The sequence below is a fragment of the Myotis yumanensis genome, unplaced genomic scaffold (genome assembly GCF_028538775.1).
Source record: "Myotis yumanensis isolate MYYU_CA2020_CCGP unplaced genomic scaffold, mMyoYum1.0.hap1 SCAF_2, whole genome shotgun sequence".
Classification (NCBI taxonomy): domain Eukaryota; kingdom Metazoa; phylum Chordata; class Mammalia; order Chiroptera; family Vespertilionidae; genus Myotis; species Myotis yumanensis.
The window spans coordinates 147,363,179-147,389,769 of NW_027223753.1; the positions used below are offsets into that span (position 1 = coordinate 147,363,179).

Here is a 26,591-nt window from a genome sequence, read left to right on the forward strand (position 1 = left end):
GCCATTTTGCTATGTGTTTTCTGCATATCTCATTTATTTTTTGTTCCTCTATTCCCTATTACTGTCTTTATGCGAAATGAACACTTTTTGGATAACATTTTAGTTCCCCTGTTGATTATTTAACTGTATTCTTTGAAGGTTTTTTTTTGTTACTCTAGGGATTAAAATATTCATCTTTAACTTTAAAAATTCACTTAAAGTTAGCACTGTCTTAATTTTAGTAAAATATATATAAATATATTATAATATCAGTAAAGCTCCATTTAATCTCTCCCCATTCATTTGTGTTATCCTCATGTATAAAAAGCTCCATCTCTATTATAAAAATAATAATAATATGTTAGAATTATGATGTTAAGGAATCTCCTGATTTTAAAGAAATTAAGAAAGAGAAAAATTATACATATACACACATAGTCTTTTAATTTACTCAAATATTTCTGATGACATCCATTTCTTCCTGTGCATCTGAATTAGTATCTTGTGTAATTTCCTTCAGCTTAAAGGGTTTACTTTGAGTGTGTTTTTTTCCTGTAAGTCAGGTCTGCAGTGAATTCTATAATTTTTTGTTTATCTAGGAATGCCTTTGTTTTGATTTTTTTAAAAGGATAATTTCATGCCCTAGCTGGTTTGGCTCAGTGGATAGAACGTTGGCCTGTAGACTGAAGGGTCCTAAGTTTGATTCCAGTCAAGGGCACGTGGCTGGGTTGCGGGCTCCATCCCCAGGAAGAGAAGTGCAGGAGGGAGCCAATCAATGATTCTCATTATTGATGTTTCTATCTCTCTTTCCCTCTTTCTTCCTCTCTGAAATCAATAAAAATATAAAAAATAAATAAGTAAATAAATAAATAAATAAAAATTAGAAAAAGTAAAATATAAAGTCAAAGTCCCAGGTAATCTCTTGCTAAAAACTACTTATGCTTTACAATTTGGATCATCTTGTATGAAGAAAAGAAGAAAAATATATATGAGTGTTTGTATAATATATATATATTTGAATGTATATATATATATGTATATATGTATATATATATATATACACACACATATATATATATATACAGAGATATAAATAAATACCCTATCATGATAAAGATTAATTACCCAAATAATAGTAACCATAAAAAAGAGAATTAAAAACTGGGACTTTTTTTATACTCTATGACCCATTTTTTTCTGAATGCGGAAGCTCTGACTGGCAGCTACCATTCTGATATTTAAAATTTTTTTTGGCAACAAAACTCAATTTTGTTGGCCTTAAAATTCTCATTTCTTGACAGGTGCCCATCAAAACTACATACTTTCTCCCCAAATTTCCTACAATATTTCTAACTGTCAGGACAGTTCTGCTTAGTCTAGCTATCTTATAAACTTCATTTTGATAACCCATCTCATTAAAAAGTACTACAGAAGCCTCATGTTTATTTATCATTTGAATGTTCGTGAAGCTATTATTCAAATCTCTGAATTCACTCGCTCATGTATTTCATAACAGGCATATATCCATGGACTTTTTTTACATTCTGATAATGTCTCTATTTGTTCAGCCATCTATATTTAATCAAAAGCTATCACTTTTTCCCCCAGCAAATTTCAAACACCTATGGCGCTATCTAATACAAAAACATGAACTTTCGGTGTGACCTTGGATAATCTTGCTCTATCTCCTGATTATATAAATCTATGGAACGGGGAATATTATAATGTAGATCACTTTTCAAAAATATCATCATAATTGGAAACTGTGAAGTAGTTAAAATTTATCAGCCTAAGTTTTACTGTGTTGAAGATGACAATCATGGATCATGTTCATTAACTCGTTTAAGCCATTAAAATGTACCACATATAGTCTGGTTGACCTGAAGAGGGAGAGTATACCCTTTCACTGTCTTTGCCTGTCTCTTCTGCCCTTGCCTTCCCCAGATTTCCACAGTTGAGGCAGAGAAGCTCTTAGGCAGCTTCAGGCACTGTCCCAACTTGTGGGTTTAGTTTGACTCTCTCTCCTTTTGGGCTGTCTTGAGAGGTACATCTACCTCCTGAGCTAACCACAGAATTTCTGCATTTTTAACCGAATCATTCTTACTGAGTCTGACCGTCTCTGCAGCCAAAACCAACTATTGAATACCCTTATTGTTTCTGATTTGTGCTTTATGGAATGGCTTGGATGGGGTATCCTTGTTCCTTCTTTTTTCATCCTCCGCATTGTCCTTGTTCTAACAAGGGGATGCCTGCATCTACATTTCCAGTTCTGAGACCACTTCTTTCTCCCATGCATGTTCTCGGTATGTCCCAGTTGATCCAAATGGGCATCTGCCTTGCCCATGTTCCAAAGTCCTGTTTTGGTAATCTATGCAGTTCCCTTTCAAGCCTGAGGCTCCTATTCTCCTTGCCAGTTATCCTATTTCAGGACCAAAGCTCAACCCCTCAAGGCTGCCCCACAGCTGGGCTCTCTTCTCTTAAGAGATGTCTCAGGTGTTCAAAACTACCTGAAGTCTGGGCTTCCGCTTTCCAGCAGCCTCTATTCCTGTGTTCTACCCAGTTGTTGAATAGATCCTCTGATTCTTTGTTGTCCTTTGGTCCCTACAGGCACCCGAGACTTCTGTTCCCTTGAGCTTTTGGTCTGTGGGCATCCAGGCCTGCTTCACACACCCTGCTAGTGGATGGCAGCTGAACAATAAGTTCTCTGGTCAAGTAGGTTTAGAAAAAGCCTATTTAAATGGTTATTCTGTTTTCTTTTTTGGTAGGACTCATCAAGCCTTTAATATGCTTGCATTCACAAAGGTGAAAATAACAGGTTTTCTGAATATATTTGTTGAAGGAACATTAGTTTTCCAAGTTTCTTAAAGGCCTAGTGTTATATAGAACATACTATGAACATGCTTTAAAAAAATAATATTAGATGAGGAAGTCTCCATGGTCTGTTTCAGTTTTACAGATTCTGATTAAATGAATAACAAGAAATGTTTTTGGAGAAGGTGAGTGAAGTAGCAAAATCTGTTAGTGTTTAGGCAACTCTGTCCAAAGAGTAAGAAAGCCCTGCATTTTGGCTACTAGGGAGTTGTTTTCTGTAATGAAGCAAGGAGAAAGCAGAAGACTAACATTCCTTTATTTGTCCAGTCATTGTGAGAATATTTATTGAGAACTACCATGTGCCAGGCATCAGTCTAGAGCAGTGATGGCGAACCTTTTGAGCTCGGCGTGTCAGCATTTTGAAAAACCCTAACTTAACTCTGGTGCTGTGTCACATATAGAAATTTTTTGATATTTGCAACCATAGTAAAACAAAGATTTATATTTTCGATATTTATTTGATATATTTAAATGCCATTTAACAAAGAAAAATCAACCAAAAAATGAGTTCGCGTGTCACTTCTGACACGCTTGTCATAGGTTCGCTATCACTGGTCTAGAGGCTTGAATTTTAATGATGGATAAGATCAATACCCTCCCTGCCCTCAATAATCTTAGAAAAATCAGCCAGAGTAAAATATCCTGCCAGCCACCTAATATCTTTGCTCTGAGCCTATGCATCAAGTCTCAGCTTAAAATTTCCCTTTTTAAAGTTTAAGTACATCTCTTCTTGTGATAAACTGGAGTCAGGTGTGTCATTCTTCTATCATTAAAGAAATTAGTGGACTACATAAGCAAATATGCATAGGTACGGGCAGCAGATATACATACACAGAGGCTCATAGAAACCATATACGTACATAGTTACCACTGAGACAACCTTTATCTGACTGATGCTAAAAATAAAATGTTGCTATTGATGTATATATGAGTTTCTTCAGAGCGTTGTTCAGAACACCTGCATTAAAACAACCAGGGGGTGCTTGTGAAAACGCAAGTGCCTGGGCTCCACTCCACATATTCTGGTTTAGAGGGTCTCAGGAATACGCATGTTAAATTAGGACCACATAACATACTTATGCTCACTTACATTTAAAAACTTCTGATCATTGAGACTCTGGCGTGGGGACTGGGAGCTGGAGCTGGTTGCCAAGTGGGCCTAGGTTGTCAGAGGGAGTCACATTGGCTGGGGTAACTGGCAGGACAGAAGGCAGGCACTCGTTCACCTCCCTAGTGGAATAATGTAGAGAATAATGACATAAGTAGCGTTCAAACGTGTTAATTCCCTCCCTTCTGTCATGCCTCAAAAAAACAAACAAACAACAACAACAAAAAACACACACACACACAACCAGCAGCTTAGCACACCTGGGGCTTCTCACTGTTTCCTCCTCAGTTTAGTACATTTTATTTTATTTTCATGTAAACTCATTAGTGAAGAGATCCCTGTATTCTTTCTAGAAAGACTGGAGATCCCTCTTAGTCTAATTTAAAACTTGATTTCATTGTTTAGTTTTAAATGAGGTTTCGGTATTGATAAAAATTTAAATACCATAGTACGGAGCATCGTGGGATTTTCTCACGTTGCACAAAAACTTAAGAGCCTACCAGTTTCAGATCAAAAGCCTGAAAGCCTCAGTCACCACATTTCCTGTTTGTAACTGAACAGACTACACACCAAAGATGTTAAGAAACAAGTGAGAGAAAAAACTGAGGTAGAGAAAAAGACAAATTTTACTGCCACACTTCTTTGACATAACAAAGCAACGTTACTTGGAAACAAAAGTTTGTGGGAGCATTTTTAATCCATGCATTTACCTTATGGCTGCATAAGGATTTCTCTGAAAAAAGAAGCATGTCAGGTAAGTGGCATTTTTAATTATTTTGTTTCATTCCTATGCCTAAAATTTCACTTAATAATTTCTGAGTCTCCAGCAAGTACACTTAGGATTCGGAAAACAAATTAATTTACACATTCTTTCTTTTCTTTTTAAAAAAATATTTTTTTTATTGATTTCAGAGAGTAAGGGAGAGGGAGAGGGAGATAGAAACATCAATGCTGAGAGAGAATCATTGATCAGCTGCCTCCTGCATGCCCTCCTACTAGGGATAGAGCTGGCAACTCAGGCATGTGCCCTTGACTGGAATCGAGCCTGGGACCCTTCAGCCCAAAGGCTGATGCTCTATCCACTGAGCCAAACCGGCTAGGGCAAGTTTACACATTATTTCTTAAATGCGAAATAACCTTTAGTGTAATTAGAACATATTTTTAAATCTACTAATGAATATAAGTCACTATTACTCTTTAAAAAATTTGGAAGTGTTTTATAATATAAAGCTAGTTGTAGCTGGGTTTTTAAAAATAATTATGACACTTAAAGGGCTCATTATTTTAAAAGAAACTTTCATTGACCACTACACTTTCTTCTTCAGTCTAGTTCAGTTATAAAGTAGGTTAGAAGTAACCACATTCTAATTCTTTGTAGCTTAGAAACTATATTAACTCCCCAGAAATCAATCCAATTGTTAACATTAAGAGAGATGATAATTTTGTAAAGGCCAGTGTAAATTCCATCACTTCTGGAATGAAGTTGAATTCACATTGATTAGCTGTGTCTCTTCCATGTGAATGGTTCATCCCTCTTTTATTATTTTATTTGCTTTCTATTTCTTTAGTAAAAAATTCTTCATGATAGGAGAAAATATGCATATTTATTAAGGGTGAGAACTGTGAAATACATATATATCTATATATATATATATATATATATATATATATATATATATATGAAGGAAAGAAATTTACATAGTTCCCATTTCCTTAAAAAAGAACCTGAAGATAGTGCATTGTATTCCTTCCAATTTTTATTTCTTTACGTTCTACATGGTTTGCTTTTCATAACTGAAATAATAATGTACATAAAATCATAATCCAGCTCTTTTCACAAACATTATAACATAATTATTTCCCTTTTTATAATAATTTCTGCTTGATTACTTTACATGAATGCACAAAATAACATGTATTGGGTTAATTATAGTTTACTTAGTTACTTGCTTATTATTGGACATTTATGTTGTATCCATTTTTTATATTTTTTAAATGACAGAAAGATGAGCATCTTTATAGCTTTTTCTATATTTAGGATTATCTTTTTGGGCAACGTTTCTAGAACTGGGATTACTGAGTAAGAGGTTATGAACATTTCATGTCCCATTTTACCAGATTGCTTTTCCAAGAGCGATGCCAAGTCACTCTCCTCCTAGCTGTGCTTCCCCTTAATAAGCTGATCTGATTAAAAACTCTTTACTAATAAAAAGCACAACATGTAACCCATTGTTTAATAAACATTACTTTGATTATAATGAGGTTGAACATTTTGCATGGGTTTTTAAATTGTTTATAACTCCACCATTTGTAAATTGTCTGATCACATCTTTTGCTTAATTTTTGTGCATATAGTACTTTTAATGTTAATTTGTATGAGCTATTTATAACAATATCATATCTGATAATTTCTGTGAATTTGTTTCCAGTGTTTTGTTTGCTGGATTTTAAAATCAATTGATTGGATTAGGTACACAAGGGTGTGTAAGCTGACATACAGTTTTCATGCCTTTCATCTTTTCCAGGGTTCATAGATGATCAAAGAACAAAAACAATTGTCCTGGTTTTGCTAGTGTCCTGCAAGAAATGAATGAAGCAATTCTATAAACAGTTGCCATGAGCTAATGGTGATAGGGACTTGGGGGAGGCCAAAGTCAGTGAATATGACATTCAGCCATTTCCAGTATTAACTAATGGTAATTTTATAAAGGATAGGGTACAATTTTCCTCCATAGCACTTTGAAATTTAGATTTTTCCTTTGGTGTAAGGCAGGAGCTCCTCCATTAAGACCTACAATTCCACAGAAGAGACAAAAAAAATAAATAAATAAACTATTCATCATAAAAGCTCATAGATCTTAAAACAAAAAAAACCGTAATGTGAAATAAGATGACAATCAGATGATAATATTTTTTACATTGAGATAGGTAAAGTAAAAAAAGAAAATGTTTGAACACAACAAAAAAATGAAGTTTCTAGTTAATTAAAACATGTATGAAATTAAAAACCCAAATCTTCCCTTTATCTCTTACCTACATGCCTTGTAGTCACTGCATCAATATATATGCTGGTATAATAATTTTTACTGTGTTTCTGCATTCACACAAAATCAATATTAGCTGAGTCAACCCCTTTGGGCTATCATTAATATAGTTCAAACAATGATTCACAGTGTGGTTACATTGCTGTTTTCTATAAAAGAATTTTCATGGTATTTGTTCAATTTCCTTTCCCCTTGAGCCTCAGTTACCTTTTAGAAACCAATGAAAGCCTTTCTTTTAGAAACTAGGTAGGTAGGAATGACTTATGACTCATCTTTTAAATTCAGATCTTCTTTAAAATAAAAGTAAGTTAAACAACATGTTTCATTATTTAATTTAGATAGTTTGACAATGATGTTAAGGAAAATCAATCCAGGAAAAATTGTCACTTAGAGGTCACAGCTGAGAAAGAAAATGTCCACAAATTGCTAGTTAATAATAAATATTATCGATCAGTTTCCAGGCATTTTTAATTTCATTTAATTTTCTCAGCATCCTGAATTAAAAAGAAGAGAGAAAAAATTAACAAACCTTCTTCTTAAGACAATAAAGAAATATAGTGGTTATAGTATTTTGCTGAATGAAAGTTTCCACACACCCATGCCAACCTCAGGGTCTTTACCAAGGTGCTTCTCCAATAGGAAACGATAAGTACATACACTTTTTCTTTGATCTTTCTGGGGTGCTTAAATAAATATAGACATTCATGGAATGCAAGGAAGAGATAGTCACTGCTCTGACAGAATTTATAAACCAAGGAGAGAAACCACCAAGAGAAGCCATAACCTAAATACTAGAAGCTCATACACTTATCTCAGTTATAGAACCCCTGAAGGCGAAACAATTAAGGCATTATATTTATTGCTTTTCTGTTAGTTCTTGTTTAAGTACAGGCTTCTGTATGAATCAAACCTGCAAAGCAGAAGGCATTACATTTGCTTAGCTGAGCTTCCTTCCAGAGCACATGTAATTGTGAATTTTAAATACAGTGCCTGCCAAGTACTATTGGCTTAAGGGAATCAGAGGTCTTATAATTAAACCTCTCTCTCTTAGCCTCTGGCTGTTGAAAGCTAGATAGAAACTTAAATCATGGTTTTACTAGTTGTCATTGCCTCTGGCTTTTTAACAGTGTAAATAGCTCAACTCAAATTATGTGGGAGTTCTTTCTGGATTGATAAAAGCTATACAAATGAAAGTAATTATAGTTAATGAATATGATACTAAAGATTGCATTTGTTGGGCAAGAATTTTTGAGCACTTTGTGCATTCAATATTATAAGATGGACTGTCTCTACTGAATAGATACCCAGATGTATTGAAAATATTCATACTCTATATGGAAAATAACTGGGTAAGGGAAGGATGAAGTGGTGTGTGTGTGTGTGTGTGTGTGTGAACATTTATACAAATCTTTCCATTTAAGTTGAAAATCTTCACCATTTAGCTACTCAAAATCTTCTCATCGGCATGTTTTTTGTTTTTTTTTTTCAAAATAGGGGTATTTATTGTTGGCAATCAAAGATTATGAAACACATTGAGAATGTCATGAAATGTAAAGCTTCTAAATGAAAATCTTCCTATGTAAAATTCAAATTACATTACAAAAGGGAAAAAATCTTGGAAAATAAGAGGTCATTAGGAATATAGACTCCTAACATCAAAGGAAAACTGGAGACCATGCTAAACCATATTCTCAACGTATAAGAAAGATATTTTTTTCTGTTTTCATAGTTGGAGGGTGTTCATTTAACAAGTCAAAATAAACATAGTATGTCCTTAAGGCAAAAGTTGAAAAGAAGAGAATGAAAGCACACTTCATTTTATGCTTCTTAAAACTATTAGGTAGTCTGTGAGATTATTTCTGCACCCTACCTCTTATGTTATTAACATCCCAATTTTATGCAAGCATATATAGGGTGGGGCAAAAGTAGGTTTACAGTTGTTTATATGGAAAATAATACAGTGATTAATAAACAGTAATGCAAGAATAAACTCTGTGTTTCAGTTACTTACAACTGTAAACCTACTTTTGCCCCACCCTGTATTTCCTAGGGTTGCAGTTGGGCTTATACAATTTACCTCGACTAGTGGTTTTTTCTAAATGTCTTTCCCAGAGATTATACTGACTCTACTGGTAATCAAACTCCCCAAAGATTTTTAGAGCAGAAAATAAAATATTTTATTTATAGTGGTGACTGCCCCCATCAATCTAATCGGATAGCTAGCTGTTAGCACCAACTTTCTTGTATCATGCTTCCTGGGAAAAACAAATTAATTCTTTTTAGGTTTTTTTGGTAAATACAAATTCAAGGCAGAGAGAATTAGGATTTGTTGATAACTTTCAGCAAAGCCACAGTGGCTTAATGAGTTACTCTTCTCTCACAAGTTCTATTTCCCAGCTTCTGGAAGGCCGGTCCTTTCTCAATAGCATGGGAGACAAATGTAAAAGAATGTTCAACTTGTTTTTCTTGGGGTGTGGATATTTCTAGACCTTAATACTTGATCAGAACCTTTCCATTGGTCCTGGTCATTACATTAACCTTCTTTTACTCCACCTTTCATTTATTTGGTCAGTTGACACAGGTTTAGTGAGCACCTACTTTGTGCTGAGTAGGTTGCAGAAATGATTGCAGGAGTCTTGCTAGGCATAAGATAATAATAAAAAGAAGAACAACAGCTAATATTCGTTGAACATTAAATATTAGTGAAACACACTACTCTCCTAATCTCATTATATATCTTAATTCACTTAATCTCCATAATAATAGGTACAAGGGAGAAATGAGGCATGAAAATGAAGATAAATATGATAGTCTTTCTGTCCTTTGGGAAGTTAAGAGACTACTGGGGAGCTTTATGTATATATATATATATATATATATATATATATATATATATAATTGATTATGCTAATATGTAGTCAATTGAATTGCAGAGGGATACAATAGGATGTCATTTGGTGAAGAACAAGAAGCTTCAAAGGAGTGAATGCTGCAAAGAGAAGGTAGTCTTGAGGAATAGGACTAGGAATTCAGATTGGTAGGGGAAAGGTATTTCAGGCAAAGGGACAAGTAAACAGAGATATAAAGACACAAAATGGTAAGTATGATATCTATTAACAATTGCAAATGCTTTGGAATGATTGGAGCATGGTGTATCATTGGGTGGTATAGAAGATAAGTCCTAAAAGATACAAGAAACCTATAATAACATTCTGAAGAAATAATTTATGATAAGAAAGAAAAGAGTAATATCCTCTATTTTTAGGGCAGAAATAGGAACAGGCACCTTCTTTTGAAGGATCTATGTCATTGATTCCAGAAAGAAGACAAAGAGCCAACTTTCTTCAGAAATCACAGAGGAGGGGAGTATATGAAGACAGTGTGTGGAAGGATAGAACTAGGTCCTGAGTGGTAGTTGATGTAATGTGGGTTAACCAAAGAGCCATAAACACAACTTCAGGGCCAACTGAACTAATAGGAAAGAGGGCAGACTGACCTGAGTATGGTCTGTTTAGTATTGTGTTTTAAAACCTTGGATATCAAGATATCAAAATTCTTTAAGCTGTGTACATCCTTTGATCCAGAAATTCATCTTCAAGAATTTTTACCAAAAAACAAACAAACAAAAAAACAAACTAAGGTGAGCCCTAGCCAGTGTTGCTCAGCGGATAGAGTGTCAGCCTGGGGATTGAGGGGTCCCGGGTTGGATTCCAGTCAAGGGCACCACGTACCTCGGTTGAAGGTTCCTCCTCAACCCTAGTCTGGGCCCTGGTTGAGGCTCCTGTGGGAGGCAATCAATTAATGTGTTTCTCTCACATCTACATTTCTCTCTGTCTTCCTTTCTCTTCCACTCTCTCTAAACCCCCCCCCCCAAAAAAAAACACAAACAAGCAAACAAAAAAACAATGGAAAAATATCGTTGGGTGAGGAGTAAAAAAAACAACTAAGGTAAGTATATAGTTTTAGCTGAAGATATTTATCACAACACTGCTTATATAACTAAAAATTAGAGGCAACTTAAATATCTTTTCACAAGGGATTAGTTAAATAAATTATGGAAAACCCATACAATGGAATATAGGGCAGCAAAGTAAATGGAAGCATATATTGTTTATAGGAAAAAAGCACACTATGAAATTATTGGGGGTAAAGTAGGTAATAGTATAATCAGCATAATTGAAACCCAAGTCTTCACCTGTAAAAATTTCTGCACAGAGAATAGGTTTGGCAGTATACAAACCAAGGTGTTCACAGTGATTGTCTCTCGATAAGATTGTGGTTAATACTTATCCTTTTGTTTTTGCCTATCTGAGTTTACTAATTGTTTTTTAACATTGAATATGGATGATGTGTATAATGTGTCTGGCTTCTTTGTAACAATTAAAGCATATTTATTTAAATGTCACCAAATACCTGTGGAGAGTGAATGAATACAGTCTATTTTGGCTGCCTGAGTAACCTGAAATGGTCATTGTGTTATATTGCAATAGAAAATATAGAGTGTGCCCTCAGATTGCTTTAAAATGTGAAAGAATTTAGAATGGACCTAGACTGTGGGTCTTTAAATGATATGTGCAAGAAGAAAAGTATTTAATGATAAAAACAATTAATTTAATCATAGAAGCCAGAAATTAATATTTCTGTAAAATTTCTGTATTGTGACAGCAAAGAGGGAAACTGAGATCTACCTGGCGAGTGAGACAGCTTGTTGGTCCCATTTTCCACAATTATGTTAAATCAACCACCTGAAAGGATTATTATCAATGGAGGGTGGGGGTCAGTCTGTCCCTGAAAGCGTGCTTTAAAAGTTCCCTTTTACACAGCAATTCTATTCTCAGGGACCTCTTTTACAAATAACCCACATAAGCACAAAATATCTGTACAATGACGTTTCTTGCATTTTGTTTATAGGAGAAAAACATTTAAAACATCAGAGCATCCATCTTAGAGAAAGGGTAGTTGAATTAAATACTGTGGAATTCTACGTAGCTACTAAAAATTAACATACTAGCATGGTAAAAATCCCCATGTTTTTATAAAAAAGGTCAATTAGTATAATATTAGTGTCCCATTTATAGAGGACCTTGGGTGTTATTTTATATATTAGTATTGCTGGAATTTTAAATATTTACACTCAGCAGGCAGTTGCATTTTAAAAAAATATATAATTAAATGTAAATATCAAATAAGTAATTCTAGGAATATATACAGTATCATGAAGGAGAATTATTAGTGTATTTCAAATAGTTAATAAATATCATATTGTAGAATTCTAATAAATATTTATAAGATTATGTTCTTGTTGAATAAATTAATCCCCTCCAAACTTTCATGATTTTAACCAAATTAATTAGTAGGTCTACTGCAGAAGACTTCCAGTCTTCTCTATTTTCTTATACCAGTGGTCGGCAAACTCATTAGTCAACAGAGCCAAATATCAATAGTACAACGATTGAAATTTCTTTTGAGAGCCAAATTTTTTAAACTTAAACTATATAGGTAGGTACATTGTTATTAACTTAATTAGGGTACTCCTAAGCTGGCCTTTGCTAAAAAATGTCCTCAATCTGATTGAGGTACGTTCGCTGAGGTCGACCCCTTTCAACTCTCCCATCCACACTCTTCTTGTATACTTGTTTCAGATAGACGAGTGTGGATGGGAGAGTTGGAAGGGGTTGACCTCAGCGAACTACCTCAAAACAATGTACCTCCTCTGCGCTGCTTATCCTGCGACCCGCCTGCACTGTGTCTCCAGTCCCCAACCGACCAACCCGACACTCCCCACTTCTTCTAATGCCAACTCTTCAAAATAAACTCACCCAGGCCGAAAACTGACTTCTGCGCGTGGGCCACGTGGTATTTTGTGGAAGAGCCACACTCAAGGGGCCAAAGAGCTGAATGTGGCTTGCGAGCTGTGGTTTGCCGACCACTGTCTTATACTTTCTGAAATATAAAAATTATCTTAAAGAAAACCACACATTTTCCTACCATTATCAGTTACCTTTTCCTATGAATTAATTAATTCTTAAAAAAGTTTTATAAATCATATACTGTATATTTGGCACTGCAGAGTAGAAGGCAGAAATTGTCCTATTCTTTGTGGAACTTACAGTACTTTGAACATCTAACATGGTGCAAAACTAAAGAGGCGATAAAAACCACCAGGATTTGCTGGTGTTATAAGAGCCACAGACTAGTTCAAACAAAAGCAATGCATATTGTAATAAATGATATGCAAATTACATGCATATATGTATATGTACATCTATATCATAAATTCATATATCTTTTATATATTTAATCATCTATATGTTTATGCTCATTTAAAAAAAATGATGCCAATAAATAAAGTCAACTAAAATACACAGGACCACTGAGGGCAGTTTAAGAACCATGGTAATGTCCAAAAGTATTCAAAGAAAACAATCAGCAATTCAAATGTCAAATTTGAGATAATGATAATAGAGCAGCACAAAAAACATTTGGGTTTAGGTATTGTCAGTTGGATGCTTTAAAGACAGACTAGGGAAGCAAAATGAATTTCCCTCCTACTGAGGGTTTGCTTGTTCTGTTTATTGTGTCTAACATCAGTGTTTGGATTTCTTTGAAAGGGCCTAAGATGGTTGCTTATTTTGGGTAGTCACAGAGAGTTGGGACAGGAAGGAACATAGTCCCTGTTGTTGCTATTTACACATTGCATTTCCAATTATGTGTTTATACATCCATGCCCTCAGCTCCCTGCCCCCAACTAAATAGAGATTTCCTTGAGGGCAAGATGCTGTTTTCTTTATTTTTTATTCCCTAATATAGGGGATAGTTCCTGGCATAGAAGAGATGTCTCATTAATATTGGATGAATATATAAATATATGATAGCATAGAATCACAAGCTACTATTTAGGGTCAGCATTCACATGGGTATATCACTACTAAGATAATTAGTATAATTATATATGTATATTATAATATAAAGGCTGACTTATAATAGGCTCATATATATTAGGTTAATATATAATTATATATATGTAGTTAATATGTATAATTATACATATATGATATATAATATAGTTAACATATATAATATATACATGTATTTAAATATTATATACAGAAATAAATAATTTTATATAGGTTGAATAATATACATTTTATGTAAAATCAAACTAATTATCTTAGTAGTCATTCATATATATGTAAAGGTTGCCATAAATAATCAAGGGCAACTGATAGGCAATAATATCCCACAGAATCCCCATTATGGCTCAGGAATGAAAAAAGAAGCCTTGTAGATGAGAAAGGGAAGCATAATCAACTCTCCATTACTCATTCATGAGGATCTAAATAATATGAGAAAAGCTCTTAGGCCCGTCTTGACACTGGGTTACTGTGATTTCAGAATTATTGTTTTATCCCAATATACAGAATCCTATATTACTGGGAATAATAGAAGGGAATAAGTAGTTTTCAGTAAATAATGAAAGCAATATACTTGCTTTTATAGTCTGGGAAAGAAAGAAAGGGCAAAAATATAGCAAACTATGATTTTGGGTAATTTGGATATTCTTGATTTTGAACCAAAGTTCTTATAGTCAGTCACCAGTTGTTAAATTTTAGTAGCTAGACTAAAAATGTCTTCTATGTCATTAACACTAAGACTGCTTCCTTTTGCCCATGCTGAATTCAGGGACCTTCACCAATACCCATTTTGAAATCTGTAGGAAGCCTTTGGCTTTCAATGTCAATTAATTTCTTGGCAGAGGATTTGTCCTTCATTGTGAATAAATACAATAGTTTTAATTTTGGAAATACCCAGTTCAAAGAAAAAAATAGGTAAGCAGTTGATATATATGATACATATGATATATAGATATAGATAGATAGAACAGCATATTTTATTTATTTTTTAATTACAGTTGACATTCAATAATAAGTCCAGTACCTCTATTAAGGGTATGTGTGCTTTGCTTTGCAGGAAACTCTGAATGCCAGTATTATGTCTGGGCAATTATAGCCTCCTTGGTTTTAGCTCTGGTTATATCACTGATCTTCAATGTTTCCCACTATGTGGAAAAGCAGCGACAAGGTAAGACATTTTGAGAAACAGCCATATGGTACCTGCTTGAATCGAAACTGATTCACTGGAAAACCTACAGAAGAAGACAATTTCATAAAATGTTATGAAATAAGATATTTTTATCTATAGAAAATCTACTTGACACATTTTCACCCTAAGGGTTATCTTAATTTAAGAATTCAATCACAGGCTTTCCTGTTTGGCTCAGTGGTTACAGCAACAGCCCAGATGGCCCAGGAACTGAAGGGCTGCAGGTTCAATTCTGGTCAAGGGCACATACCTCCATTGCAGGCTCGATCCCTATCCCCAGTCAGGGTGCATATGGGAGGCAACCAATTGATGTGTCTCTCTCATATCAATGTTTCTCTCTCTGTTTCTCCCCCTCCCTTCCACCCTAAAAATCAATGGAAAAATATTCTTGGGTGAGGATTAACAGCAACAACAAAAAAGAACGCAGTCATATTAGAAATATTGAAGACCCCCAATCTTCATTTTATCTTTGCCTTAAGGTATAGAGTAGGAAGAGATTGTCCTAATAAAACGTGTTTTTCCTTCTCCAATTAAACAACCTATAAAAGTAGTCTATCCTGGAACAGCCATAAAGCTTCTCCCTGACATATGATGAGAAAATTGAAGACTGGCTCTTTCAGGTTCCACTGGAGCCTACTCAAACTTCTCAGCTGGTGTCAGGGCCTCCACAGTGCAGAAGACTCTTTGGGGATCAGAAGGAAACTGAACCATGGACTTGTGTTTAAACACTCGTAGGGCCTAGGAGGGCAGGTCAAAGGGACCTGCCACTGTCAGCTTTTCTTTTCAACAAGCTGAGCAACAGTTTTAAACATATGAATTTCACTCTAACGTGCATTATTGAAATAGGGTAGTGCCCAACAACTAGCAAAATCTTTGCACAATGTGGGCATTCAATATATGTACAATGAATGCATGAATTGATTGAATGGGTAGATGGATGGATGATGGGTGGATGGATGGATAGAAAAATAAAAATTCAACTATTTTGGGGTGGGGATCTTAATATTCTAGAACCAACAAACTATTAGGGACAAAACATGTAAATGATAATAAACAAATAGAAAAGACAAACATCTTCTTTTAACAGATGAAAATAATAAAATGAAATTAACCAAACCAAGTTAGACACATGTGACCAAGAAACACAGCATAAAGCTAAATGAGAACGTTGGTCAGATTCTGAGGAGAGTCCTTGATTCTCTTAGGAGTGTCTTCTCCATTGCTGCTAACAAATGCACAGTATGAAGAGGAAGGCATCATTGTCACATGGGTCTGAAAATGAAGTGGCATAGTTGAGGTCACACATCTATTTAATGGAAAAATCAAGGATAAGTGCTCAGTTTTTCTAATTCTCTGTCCAAAATGGCGTCCACCAGCTCGTGCTGACCAAATGTCCTCAGCCAGAAACCCTACACTCTTTTAGGGTATCTATTACATCATTTCTATGCTTAAGATGAAATTCCAGATAAGCAACACGTTTTCTTTAGCAGTGATATTAGTAATTACTTTTAAAATCAATTATTTTTCAAAGTTTATATCAGATGCACAAATGACCCATCATCAGACATCTTCTTTAAAAAGTTTCCTTCCTTTATAGAAAGAAAATGAGCTAAGATTAGTACTTTTCTTTATTAGTACAGTAGCTTAAAATGAATATATTTTAAATTTTATTAAAGTGTTTTATGAATGCAGATAATATTTTTACCTGAGTTAGAAAAACTGAATTGAGAACGATAGAAGTGAAATAATTGAAGGGGGAAACCAGGACAGCAATATGCATCTGAACTAGTGCTCTTCTCTTCCATTGCTTCCAGTGGCAATCATTTGGAGATTTGTGTGGGGCCAGAGAAACATGTGGGTTTTCCAATTCTCATTTTTGATAATTTATACGTTGAAATTTATCCATATCCATACCATTTTGCCACCATACAAACTCCTTTGGGGAATTGTTTGCTTATCATAGTTAATTGATCACTGCTAAAAGAGTAGCAGGTTTTAAATTTTTTAAGACAGATTTATTTTTATTTCTTTTCAGTACAAATCCTTACTGCCTTGAGCATACTCTTAGAAGCACCTCTCACCAACACCAGAGAGGTGTGACTGGACAGCCCCGAGTTAGTGGAGAGGGCTGTTCCCAACCTCATATAAATGAATTTATACGAGAAACCTTGCCTGCATAGTGAAAAAACCACTTTATTAAAGCATACACCTTTATTGAAAGAGCAAAGCAAGCAAACCTTTACAGCTGGCTTATGAGCACAGATGGGCTCTAAGCTAATTTGAAGAGCAGGTTGGGTGGGGGTCCGAGGCATTATATACCTCCTGTCTATAGGTTTCAAAATTCCTCTGCTGAATATCTTGGTACAGATTAATTCTCAAGGTCCCCATTTACTTTGTTGTGGACTTCCCAGAATTCATGAAAAGCACCTGGCAACTTCATCTTTTTTTATGTATATATATATTTTAAATTCTTTATTAGTTAAGGTATTAGAAATGTGTCCCCCCCATTAACCCCCGCTCATGCTCTCATCCCCCTGTTGTCCATGTCCATTGGTTTGGCTTATATGCATGCATATAAGTCCTTTGGTTGATCTCTTCCCCTTGTCCCCTCCCTCCCTACTTTCCCTCTGGGGATTAATAGCCTGATTGCTGTTTGTCTTTGGATCTGTCCCTGTTCATCAGTCTATGTAGTTCTCTATATTCCACAAATGAGTGAAATCATGAGGTATTTATCTTTCTCTGACTGGCTTATTTCACTTAGCATAATGCTCTCCAGTTCCAACCATGCTGTGGCAACTTCATCTTGCCAAGTCTTGAAACTGCTGGCTTCTCTGCTTCTGGAGTAAAACTGCCCTTTTTTTCTTTTCCCCTTTCTCCTCCCTTTCTGCATTCTCTCATTAGGGAGGTTTTATTAACCATTTGCTCTCCTGTCCTCGGCTGGGGAAGATAATGGCTTGTTAGTTAAAAGCTGGCTGGAATTGCCCACACTGCCTAGCCTTGTTTAAACTTTCTTCTCAGTTTCCCTCTTCCTCCTGCCCTGGAATCCTATAACAATACCATAAGTAAATCTATTGCCTTAAAGCAGTATAGAGGGAAATCACATTTTTTATAAAAACAGGAAATGATAAATTACATTCATTGATGTATTTTAAAAAGTCAGTTTCAGTCACCTCAATTGTTTTTAGCATCCTCACTTTTAAGTCAACCTGATATTAAATCAGAACTCTGTTTTCCTGGGAGATCTTATACAAGTAGTATAAGCTCTCAGAGTTTCAGTTTCCTTATCTACAAAGTGTTGTAAATATCATCTTCTAGACTATAGGGTTCTTGTGAGAATTACACCAATACAGTAGTCCCCCTTATCCAGGAGGGATACGTTCCAGGACCGCCAGTGGATACCTGAAACTGTGGATAGTACCAAATCATATATGTATTATATTTTTTCTCACATGTATGTACCTATGGCAAAGTATAATATTTATATTAAGTATAGTAAGGGATGAATAATAATATAACGATATAGAAAAATTACAATAAAATAAGGGTGATTTGAACACGAACCCTGTGATACCATGGCAATCGATCTGATAACTAAGAGGGCTGCTAAGTGACTAATGAAACGGGCAGGGAGTGTGTACAGTTTGGATAGGCTGGCCACAGGGTGATTCACGTTCCAGGTGAGACGTAGCGGGACAGCTCGAGATTTAATCGTGCTACTTGGAATAGCATGTAATTTAAAATGCATGTATTGTTTATTTCTATTTAATAGTTTTGAACCTCAGTTGATTGTGGGAAACTGAAACCACCAATAAGGGGCGGGGGGCTACTGTACCTCATCACAGGGATAGGGACTTAGTAGGTGGGTCCTGGACAGGGTACAGCCCACATCACCATTCTTGGTGGCCTCCGTGCCTCCCTCCCTCACTCCACAAACATTTGTAAAGGAGTTACTATGGGCACATTTTATCCCACTTAATTTTAATGCCTGTTATTTCAGTGAACATGAGTTCTTCTGGCTTCTCTGCTCCCACCATTCCTATACTCTCTAGGCCCCATCCAGCTGCCATCTCACGTCCTGTCCCCACCTCTATTAAACACAATCACCTGAGTTTTAGCAATAACTGTTGTGTTCATTTAAGTCACAGGTTCATCTTAGCGAATTTTCTGTAGGTTTTCAAAGCATTGGCTCTAAAGATTAGCCTATTGCAAATTATTTTATTTGAGATGCGATGTGTCCTCCTGAGGTGGTGCACACAACCCTGGGTACTTTATTAGTGTGCAACCTAAGATTAGCTTTGGAGCAATGTTTATGCTGAAAGAATGCCCTTCATTCTCATCCCCTCTCCTTTTTCTGTCTGCTGTCCCTTTCTATCCTCCCCAGCTTCTCCCAAATATTAGGAATATCTGCCTACGTTCTATTACATTTGAACAAATAGCATTATGTTTCTTCCCAACCAGAGATTCCAGGTGGAGTAGGGATTAGCTCCTTGCTTTGTTTCTGCCAGACAGACAGACAGACAGACAGACATGCTAGGAGAGATTCCATCCCATTAGCCAGCTTTTCTGTCACTTGGTCTAGGAATACAATACCCCTGTATCTGGCCTCATGTAACTTTCTTTTTAATTTAATATTTTTATTGTTGACACTATTGCAGATGTCCCCCATTTTCCACCCTTTCCCCACCTCCACCCAGTCCCGCTACCGCCCTTGGCCCTCCCCACACCATTGTCTGTGTCCATGGGCTATGCATAAGCATTCTTTAGCTAATCCCATCACCTTATTTTTGCATCTTTGTGCTATATTTTTGTGGTTAAGAAACTTGCAAAACATAACCCCACCTTGGCAAACAGTCAGTGAGTAAGTTTTGCTAGTGTATTAAATAGTTTACAAAAGACAATCTCTATCCCAGCAGCAGTATAGTATCTACACATTCGATCAGATAGACACGATAAGCCTCTCCTTGATGTTTTCTGTAGCTGTACTAGGTAGACGCTTTGAAATGGAGTTCTTCCTTCCATGCAAAATAAATCTTTCATTTTTATGTAATTCTTTGTCCAAACTTATTCTTAAGATTGAATATGTTGTGTGTTTTTTTCTGATAGAATTGCATTCATTGTTTTCCTCCTTTAAAGCAAAAAAATAATCTTTGTCCAGCCTTTCTTCTCTGTTTGAGGGGGATAAACAAGTGTATGGTTTGCTAGTACATCAAAGTCCTATCAGTGTATCTCCTGTTCACTAGAAAATTATGCCACATTTTTCACATTAAAATGTATCAAAGATTTTTTTATTATGGAGTTTCAGACATGTGCTATTGTTTCTGGTTGTTAAGTATTGTGCATGGAAGGGTGAACACTATGCAGGGGAAAACAAAAGCAAATGTTTGCTCACACCCTCTCAGCTCTGAACCCAAAACAACCAAGTGTTTGTATCTGAATCACAGGGCAGGATTATGAGAACTCACCCAGCTCTTCTCAGAGTCTTGCCAATGTAACTGCTTTACAGCAAAATAAAAGCTGCTTTTTTTTCTTACTAATTGTCATTGAGATGACAAGGTAGCTTTTAAATCCTTCCAGTTATTTGTAAAGAAACTTCTAAGACCTCAGGACAGAGGAAGGCCTTTCAGGAGCCTGAACTCCCTTTCTCCTTAGCTGGAACCTCCAGACTTCATTACTACTCCCCTCTTTGAGGAGCTCATATCCTACCCAGTAAAACTGAAAACTCCTTACTGTAAACCTGAATCCACACAAGTCCTGAGTGTCCTGCTCCAGATTACACATTGAAATCCCAAGAGTAGCATGGAATGTGTAGTGTCCTTGAAGTTTTTATTTTTTATTTTTTGAGTTCTTCCATTCAGAGTGCTTCTTCCATACAGCTGGTCTTGCCACACATTTTTTTTTTTAGCTGTGACTTTTTTTCTTTTTAGAATATCATTATACTAGATACTTTCATGTTTTATTTTAGTTCTTTCATGTTTTATTTTAGTTCTCTTTCCTTTTACCTAAGCAACACATTATTATATTGTATCCTTTACATAATTTACTCTACTTCCTTTTTTCCCATAAAGTTTTTTGTTCTAAAAGTCTTCTTTGCATTTTCTTTCTATAGAGCTGTTCTTTTACACATTATATGAACAGACTTTCCAGGCACCAACATCATACTCCAGCCACCTCCACAGGAAAACCCACATTATCTTTTAGTTTGTTTGGGGAAATATTTGTACTCCATATCTATTTTTCTTATTCTATTTAAGTAATGTCACTCTTTATTTTTGTTTTCACATTACTTTTTATCCTTTCTTTCAATTTAATGCTCAGATGGTGACAGCCCCTCTGCCGAAGGTGAGATTTGGTGATTCTGATCAAGTTTTACTTATATTTTACTTATTACTTTTACCAGTAAAATGGCATCTTAACTATATCAGTTGTTTTCTGCTAATCCACTTAATGAAGAAACTTTCCAATTCACATCAGCACAATTAAATTGCGGATTTAGAATGTTTAATATTGAAAATTAACTTTGACATTTTCTATGATGTTATTACAAAATTTATTTTATTTATCTTCTACATCTGCTTGCCTGGCATAGGCATTATTATCCTTACTTATGGGTAAAATGAGAATCTGTCTTGAAGTGATTTGCATGTGTTACATGGCAAATGCATCAAAGACCTGCTACCTAAATCCAATGTCTTCTGATTTCTCACCTTAAATTTATTCCATGATACATCAGGCTATTCTTGTGTATGTACTTTAACTCCAGACAAATATGAATGGTTACTGATGACCTGAATATAAACATTCTGTCATATAAAAAAAAATCAGCACATGCTTTATACTTTCCAGTTTATAATTTTCTGACTTATGTTAACTATTTTTTATTTTTATGCTCATTGATACTGTTAGTTTCTCAAGTTTCTGATTTTGTTGGGCTTCCATTAACTGTGGTTTGTGCAACAGCAGGTGCTTCTCCTATAGCTATGTGCTCTCATGTTGACAAAACTAATCTAAAGGTAGTTGAAAACAACATCATCTTTTATATGCAGCTCATGGTGGGGCATTTCTTATGGGCTAGAAGAGTATTTTGTATATATCCTCAATGGATTACCTTCATCATTTTTCGTCCAATAGCTGCTTAGTTTTGCAAAAACTTTCTGCATTTGATCCTTCACAGAATTATTCCAAACACGCTGACATGTGACATGTCCATTTCATCCTCCAATGTAATGATTTTAATATGTTCTTCCAGTAATGTTTCTCTAACAGTTAATGACCTCTCTGGAGAATAACTTAACTTTGCTGCACATAAATCTACCCAAAAAATAATCTTTGTAGTTGTTTGGTGATTCACTCAATTATTTGGAAATGTTTGTACTAGTTCCTTACCAATACACATATGTTAAAGCTGAAAGATCACTATGTGGTTACTACTGCGTCTGAATCATTGTCAGAGACTTAGATAATACTGCGCTTCATTTTTATAGGAATAACTTCTGTAAGATTTTGGCTTTTATTTAATACCAAGTTAAATAATATATAATAAAAATATAATAAATATCATATTATATACATTCACCCAGCTCAACATCAAAGAAAATTTATTGATGAACAGATAATACAAACTTCATAATATTGATTTTTTTAAAATCCTCACCCAAAGATATGCTTATTGGCTTGAGGGAGAGAGAGAGAGAAAGAGAGAGAGAGAGAGAGAGAGAAGAAAGAACATCAATTGGTTGCCTTCCATATGTGCTGCCAGGGGATCCAACCTGCAACCTAGGTATGTGCCTTGACTGGGAATCAAATCTGTAACCTTTTGGTATACAGGACAACACTCTAACCAACTGAGCCACCTGGCCAGGGCCAAAATACCACTGTATTGTTCTTAATTATTGAAACTGTACTCTGAATTTGCCTTAATGTTCTTCAATAATTAATTGTAAATGCCTTTCACCAAAAAGAGAAATTCTTGAGACTATTTTAAAAATTTTAAATACATATATTTAATTGTAAATAAAAAACTTCCTTTTATTTATTTGCCTTTGAACCAGTACCTTCAAGGTTCTACAGTGGGTTACTTTCTGAGAATTGACACATCATTTTTTCATGGTTTTACAATCCTACATCAGATCTCTGATCAGTCTTGTTACTGTAGACCAGTGTACTGTTTCTTCTAGAAGCCATTTTACTGCATGTGTTTTTTATTAAATTTAGGGTGACATTGGTTAATGAGATCATATAGGTTTTAAGTGTACATTTCTATGATACATGATTTATATATTGCATTCTGTACCCATCACCCAAAATCAAATAATCTTACATCACCACATATTTGGCACCATTTACTCTTTATTAATCCCCCTCCTCCAATACTTTCTCATCTTGTAACCACTTATTGTCTATGTTTATGAGTTTTATATCCCACATATGCGTGAAATCATATGCTTCTTAGCTTTTTTCCTGACTGGCTTATGCTGCTTAGTATAATATTTTCAAGGGTCATCCATGTTGTTGCAATGGCAATATGTCATCTTTTCTTATGGCTGAGTAGTATTCCATAGTATATATGTACCACATCTCTTTATTCAGTCCTCTATATAAAGACACTTTGTTTGTCTCCATGTCTTGGCCACCATGAATAATGATGCAATGAATATCAGGGTGCATGTATCTTTTCAAATAAATGTTTTTGAGGTTTTTTTTAGATAGATACCCAGAAGAGGGACTGCTGGGGCACATGGTAACTTTATTCTTAATATTTTTGAGGAACTGCCATACTGTTTTCTATCCTGGCTGTTCCAGTTTACATTCCCACCACCAGTGAAGGAGGGTTCCTTTTTCTCCACAACCTCTCCACACTTATTTCTACCTGTCTTGCTGATAGTAGCCATTCTAACAGGTGTAAGGTGGTATTTCACTGTAGTTTTGATTTGCATTTCCCTAAATAGTGAAGTTGAACATCTTTTTATATTTTGATTGGCCATTTGTATGTCTTCTTGGGAGAATGTCTATTTAGGTCCTTTGCCCATTTTTTAATGGATTGTTTGTTTATTTGTTTGGTGTTGAGTTGTATGAATTCTTTATATATTTTGGATAATGAACCCTTGTCAGAGCTGTTATTTGCAAATATCATCTCCCATTCGCTTGGCTGCCTCTTTGTTTTGTTGTCAGTTTCTTTGGTTGTACTAAAGCTTTTTAGTTCAATATAGTACCATTAATTTATTTTTGCCTTTACTTCTCTTCCCTTTTGGATCAAATTCATAAAATATTCTCTACAACCATGGTCCATAAGTTTAGTATGTATATTTTCTTCTATGTAATTTATTGTTTCAGATCTTATATTTAAATCTTTGATCCATTTTTAATTAATTTTTGTACATGGGGACAAACTGTAATCTAGTTTCATTCTTTTGCATGTGGCTTTCTGATTTTCTCAGAACCATTTATTGAAGAGGCTTTCTTTTCTTCATTGTGTGTTTTGGGCTTCTTTGTAACAAATTAGTTTCCCATAAACATGAGATTTTATTTCTGGGTTCTTAATTCCATTCCATTGGTCTGTGTGCTTGTTTTTCTGCCAATACTATGTTGTTTTCTGTTATCCGATCTCTATGGTATAATTTGAAGTCAGGGAATGTGGTACATCTGGCTTCGTTCTTTTTTCTCCGGACTGCTTTGGCTCTTTGAGGTCTTTTGTGGTTCCATACAAATATGACCATTTTTGTTCCGTTTTTTTTTTTTTTTTTTTTTTTTTTTTTTTTTTTTTTTTATCTTCCCATTTCATTGTGTCTTTTTCAATCTTTTAAAATAATGCTTTATATTTTTCAGTATATAGGTTCTTCACATCCTTTGTTAAGCTTATTCTTCTGTATTTTATTTCTTTTGTTGCAATAGCAAAAGGATTTTTTTTCATTTCTTTTTCTGAAGTTTCATTGTTAGTATATAGGAAAGTAGTGGATTTTTTGTACATTGACTTTGTGTCCTGCAACTTTGCTGTATTTGTTTATTGTTTCTAATAGTTTTTCTGTTGAGCCTTGAGGATTTTCTATGTATAGAATCATGTCATCTGCAAAAAAGTGACCCTTTTACTTCTTCCTTAACTATTTAAATGCCTTTTATTTCTTCCTCATGCCTGATTGCTCTGGCTAGGACTTCCAGAACTATGTTTACCACGGGTGGTAAGAGTGGGCATCCTTATCTTGTTCTGATTTTAGAGGAAAAGCTTTCACTTTTTTACCACTGAGTATGATTTTATTTTTTCCTTCTTCTTTTAAATTTTTTTATTGATTTCAAAGAGAGGAAGGGAGAGGGAGAGAAAGATAGAAGCATTACTGACAGAAGAGAATCATCAATTGGCTACCTCCTGCATGTCCCCACTGGGGACCCAGCCTGCAACCCAGGCAATGTGCTCTGACTGGGAATCAAATGTGACCTCCTGGTTCATGAGACAACACTCAACCACTGAGCAGCACTGGCCAGGCACCACTGAGTATGATTTTAGCTGAGTGTTTCTCATAGATGGCCTTAATTGTATATTGATACTCTCCGTCTATACCCATTTTATTGAGTGTTTTAATATAAATGGATGCTGTATCTTATCAAATACATTTTCTGCATCTATTGATAAGATTATATGATTTTAAGTCTTTCCTTTGTTAATGTGGTGTATTACATTGATTGGCTTGTGTATGTTAAATTATCCTTGTGCCCCTGGAATGAACCGCACTTAATCGTGATATATTATTTTTTGGATGTACTGTTGTATTCAATTTGCTAGTATTTTGTTTAGGAGTTTTGCATCTGAATTCATCAGAGATATTGCTGGATAGTTTTCTTTTTTATTATTATCCTTGCGAGGTTTTTGTATCAGGGTTATGTTGGCCTCATAAAATATTTTAGGAAGTATTTCCCCTTTAGCAATTTTTTTGGAAGAGTTTTAGGAGGATAGGTATGTTCTTTGAATATTCGGTTGAATTCACTAGTGAAGCCATCTGGTCCTGGACTTTTATTCTTTGGGAGGTTTTTGATGGTTGTTTCAATTTCCTCACTGTTCAGTCTACTTAGATTTTCCATTTCTTCATGATTTAGACTAGGAAGGTTATATAATTCTATGAACTTACTCTTTTTTCTAGGTGGTTGAATTTAGTGCCATATAGTCTTTCATATTATTCTAGTATGACACTTTGTATATCTGTAATTTCTTTGGTAACTTCTCCTTTTTCACTTCTAATTTTGTTTATGTGAGAATTTTCTCTTTTTTCCTTAGTAAGTCTAGCCAGGGGTTTGTCAATTTTATTAATCTTTCAAAGAACCAACTCTTTTGCCATTATGTAGTCTTTTTGTTCCCTATTTCATTCAATTTTGCTCTAATTTTTATTATTTCTTTTTTTCTGCTGCACTCTGTTTCTATTCCAAATTACCAAGAGAGAATATGGACTATGATTTACCCAATTCAGAGACAATCTTTATCTCTATTTCAAACAGTGGTGGCC

At 35.0% G+C, this 26,591-nt stretch overlaps 1 protein-coding gene across 3 annotated transcripts in view; it reads left to right on the forward strand.

Moving 5' to 3' along the window:
* The first annotated feature begins 4,488 nt into the window (after window positions 1-4,488).
* The window catches only part of TRAT1 (T cell receptor associated transmembrane adaptor 1), a 34,161-nt gene continuing 12,058 nt past the window's right edge, over window positions 4,489-26,591 (forward strand). Inside the window, exons 1-2 of one of the 3 annotated variants that reach the window (XM_070406154.1) lie at window positions 4,489-4,712; window positions 21,421-21,444. In XM_070406154.1, the coding sequence (XP_070262255.1) occupies window positions 4,706-4,712; window positions 21,421-21,444 (31 nt within the window). In that variant the 5' untranslated portion in view covers window positions 4,489-4,705. Of the gene's footprint in view, window positions 4,713-14,973; window positions 15,085-21,420; window positions 21,445-26,591 lie in introns of all 3 variants that reach the window. The other 2 variants (XM_070406153.1, XM_070406155.1) reach the window with 2 other exon arrangements.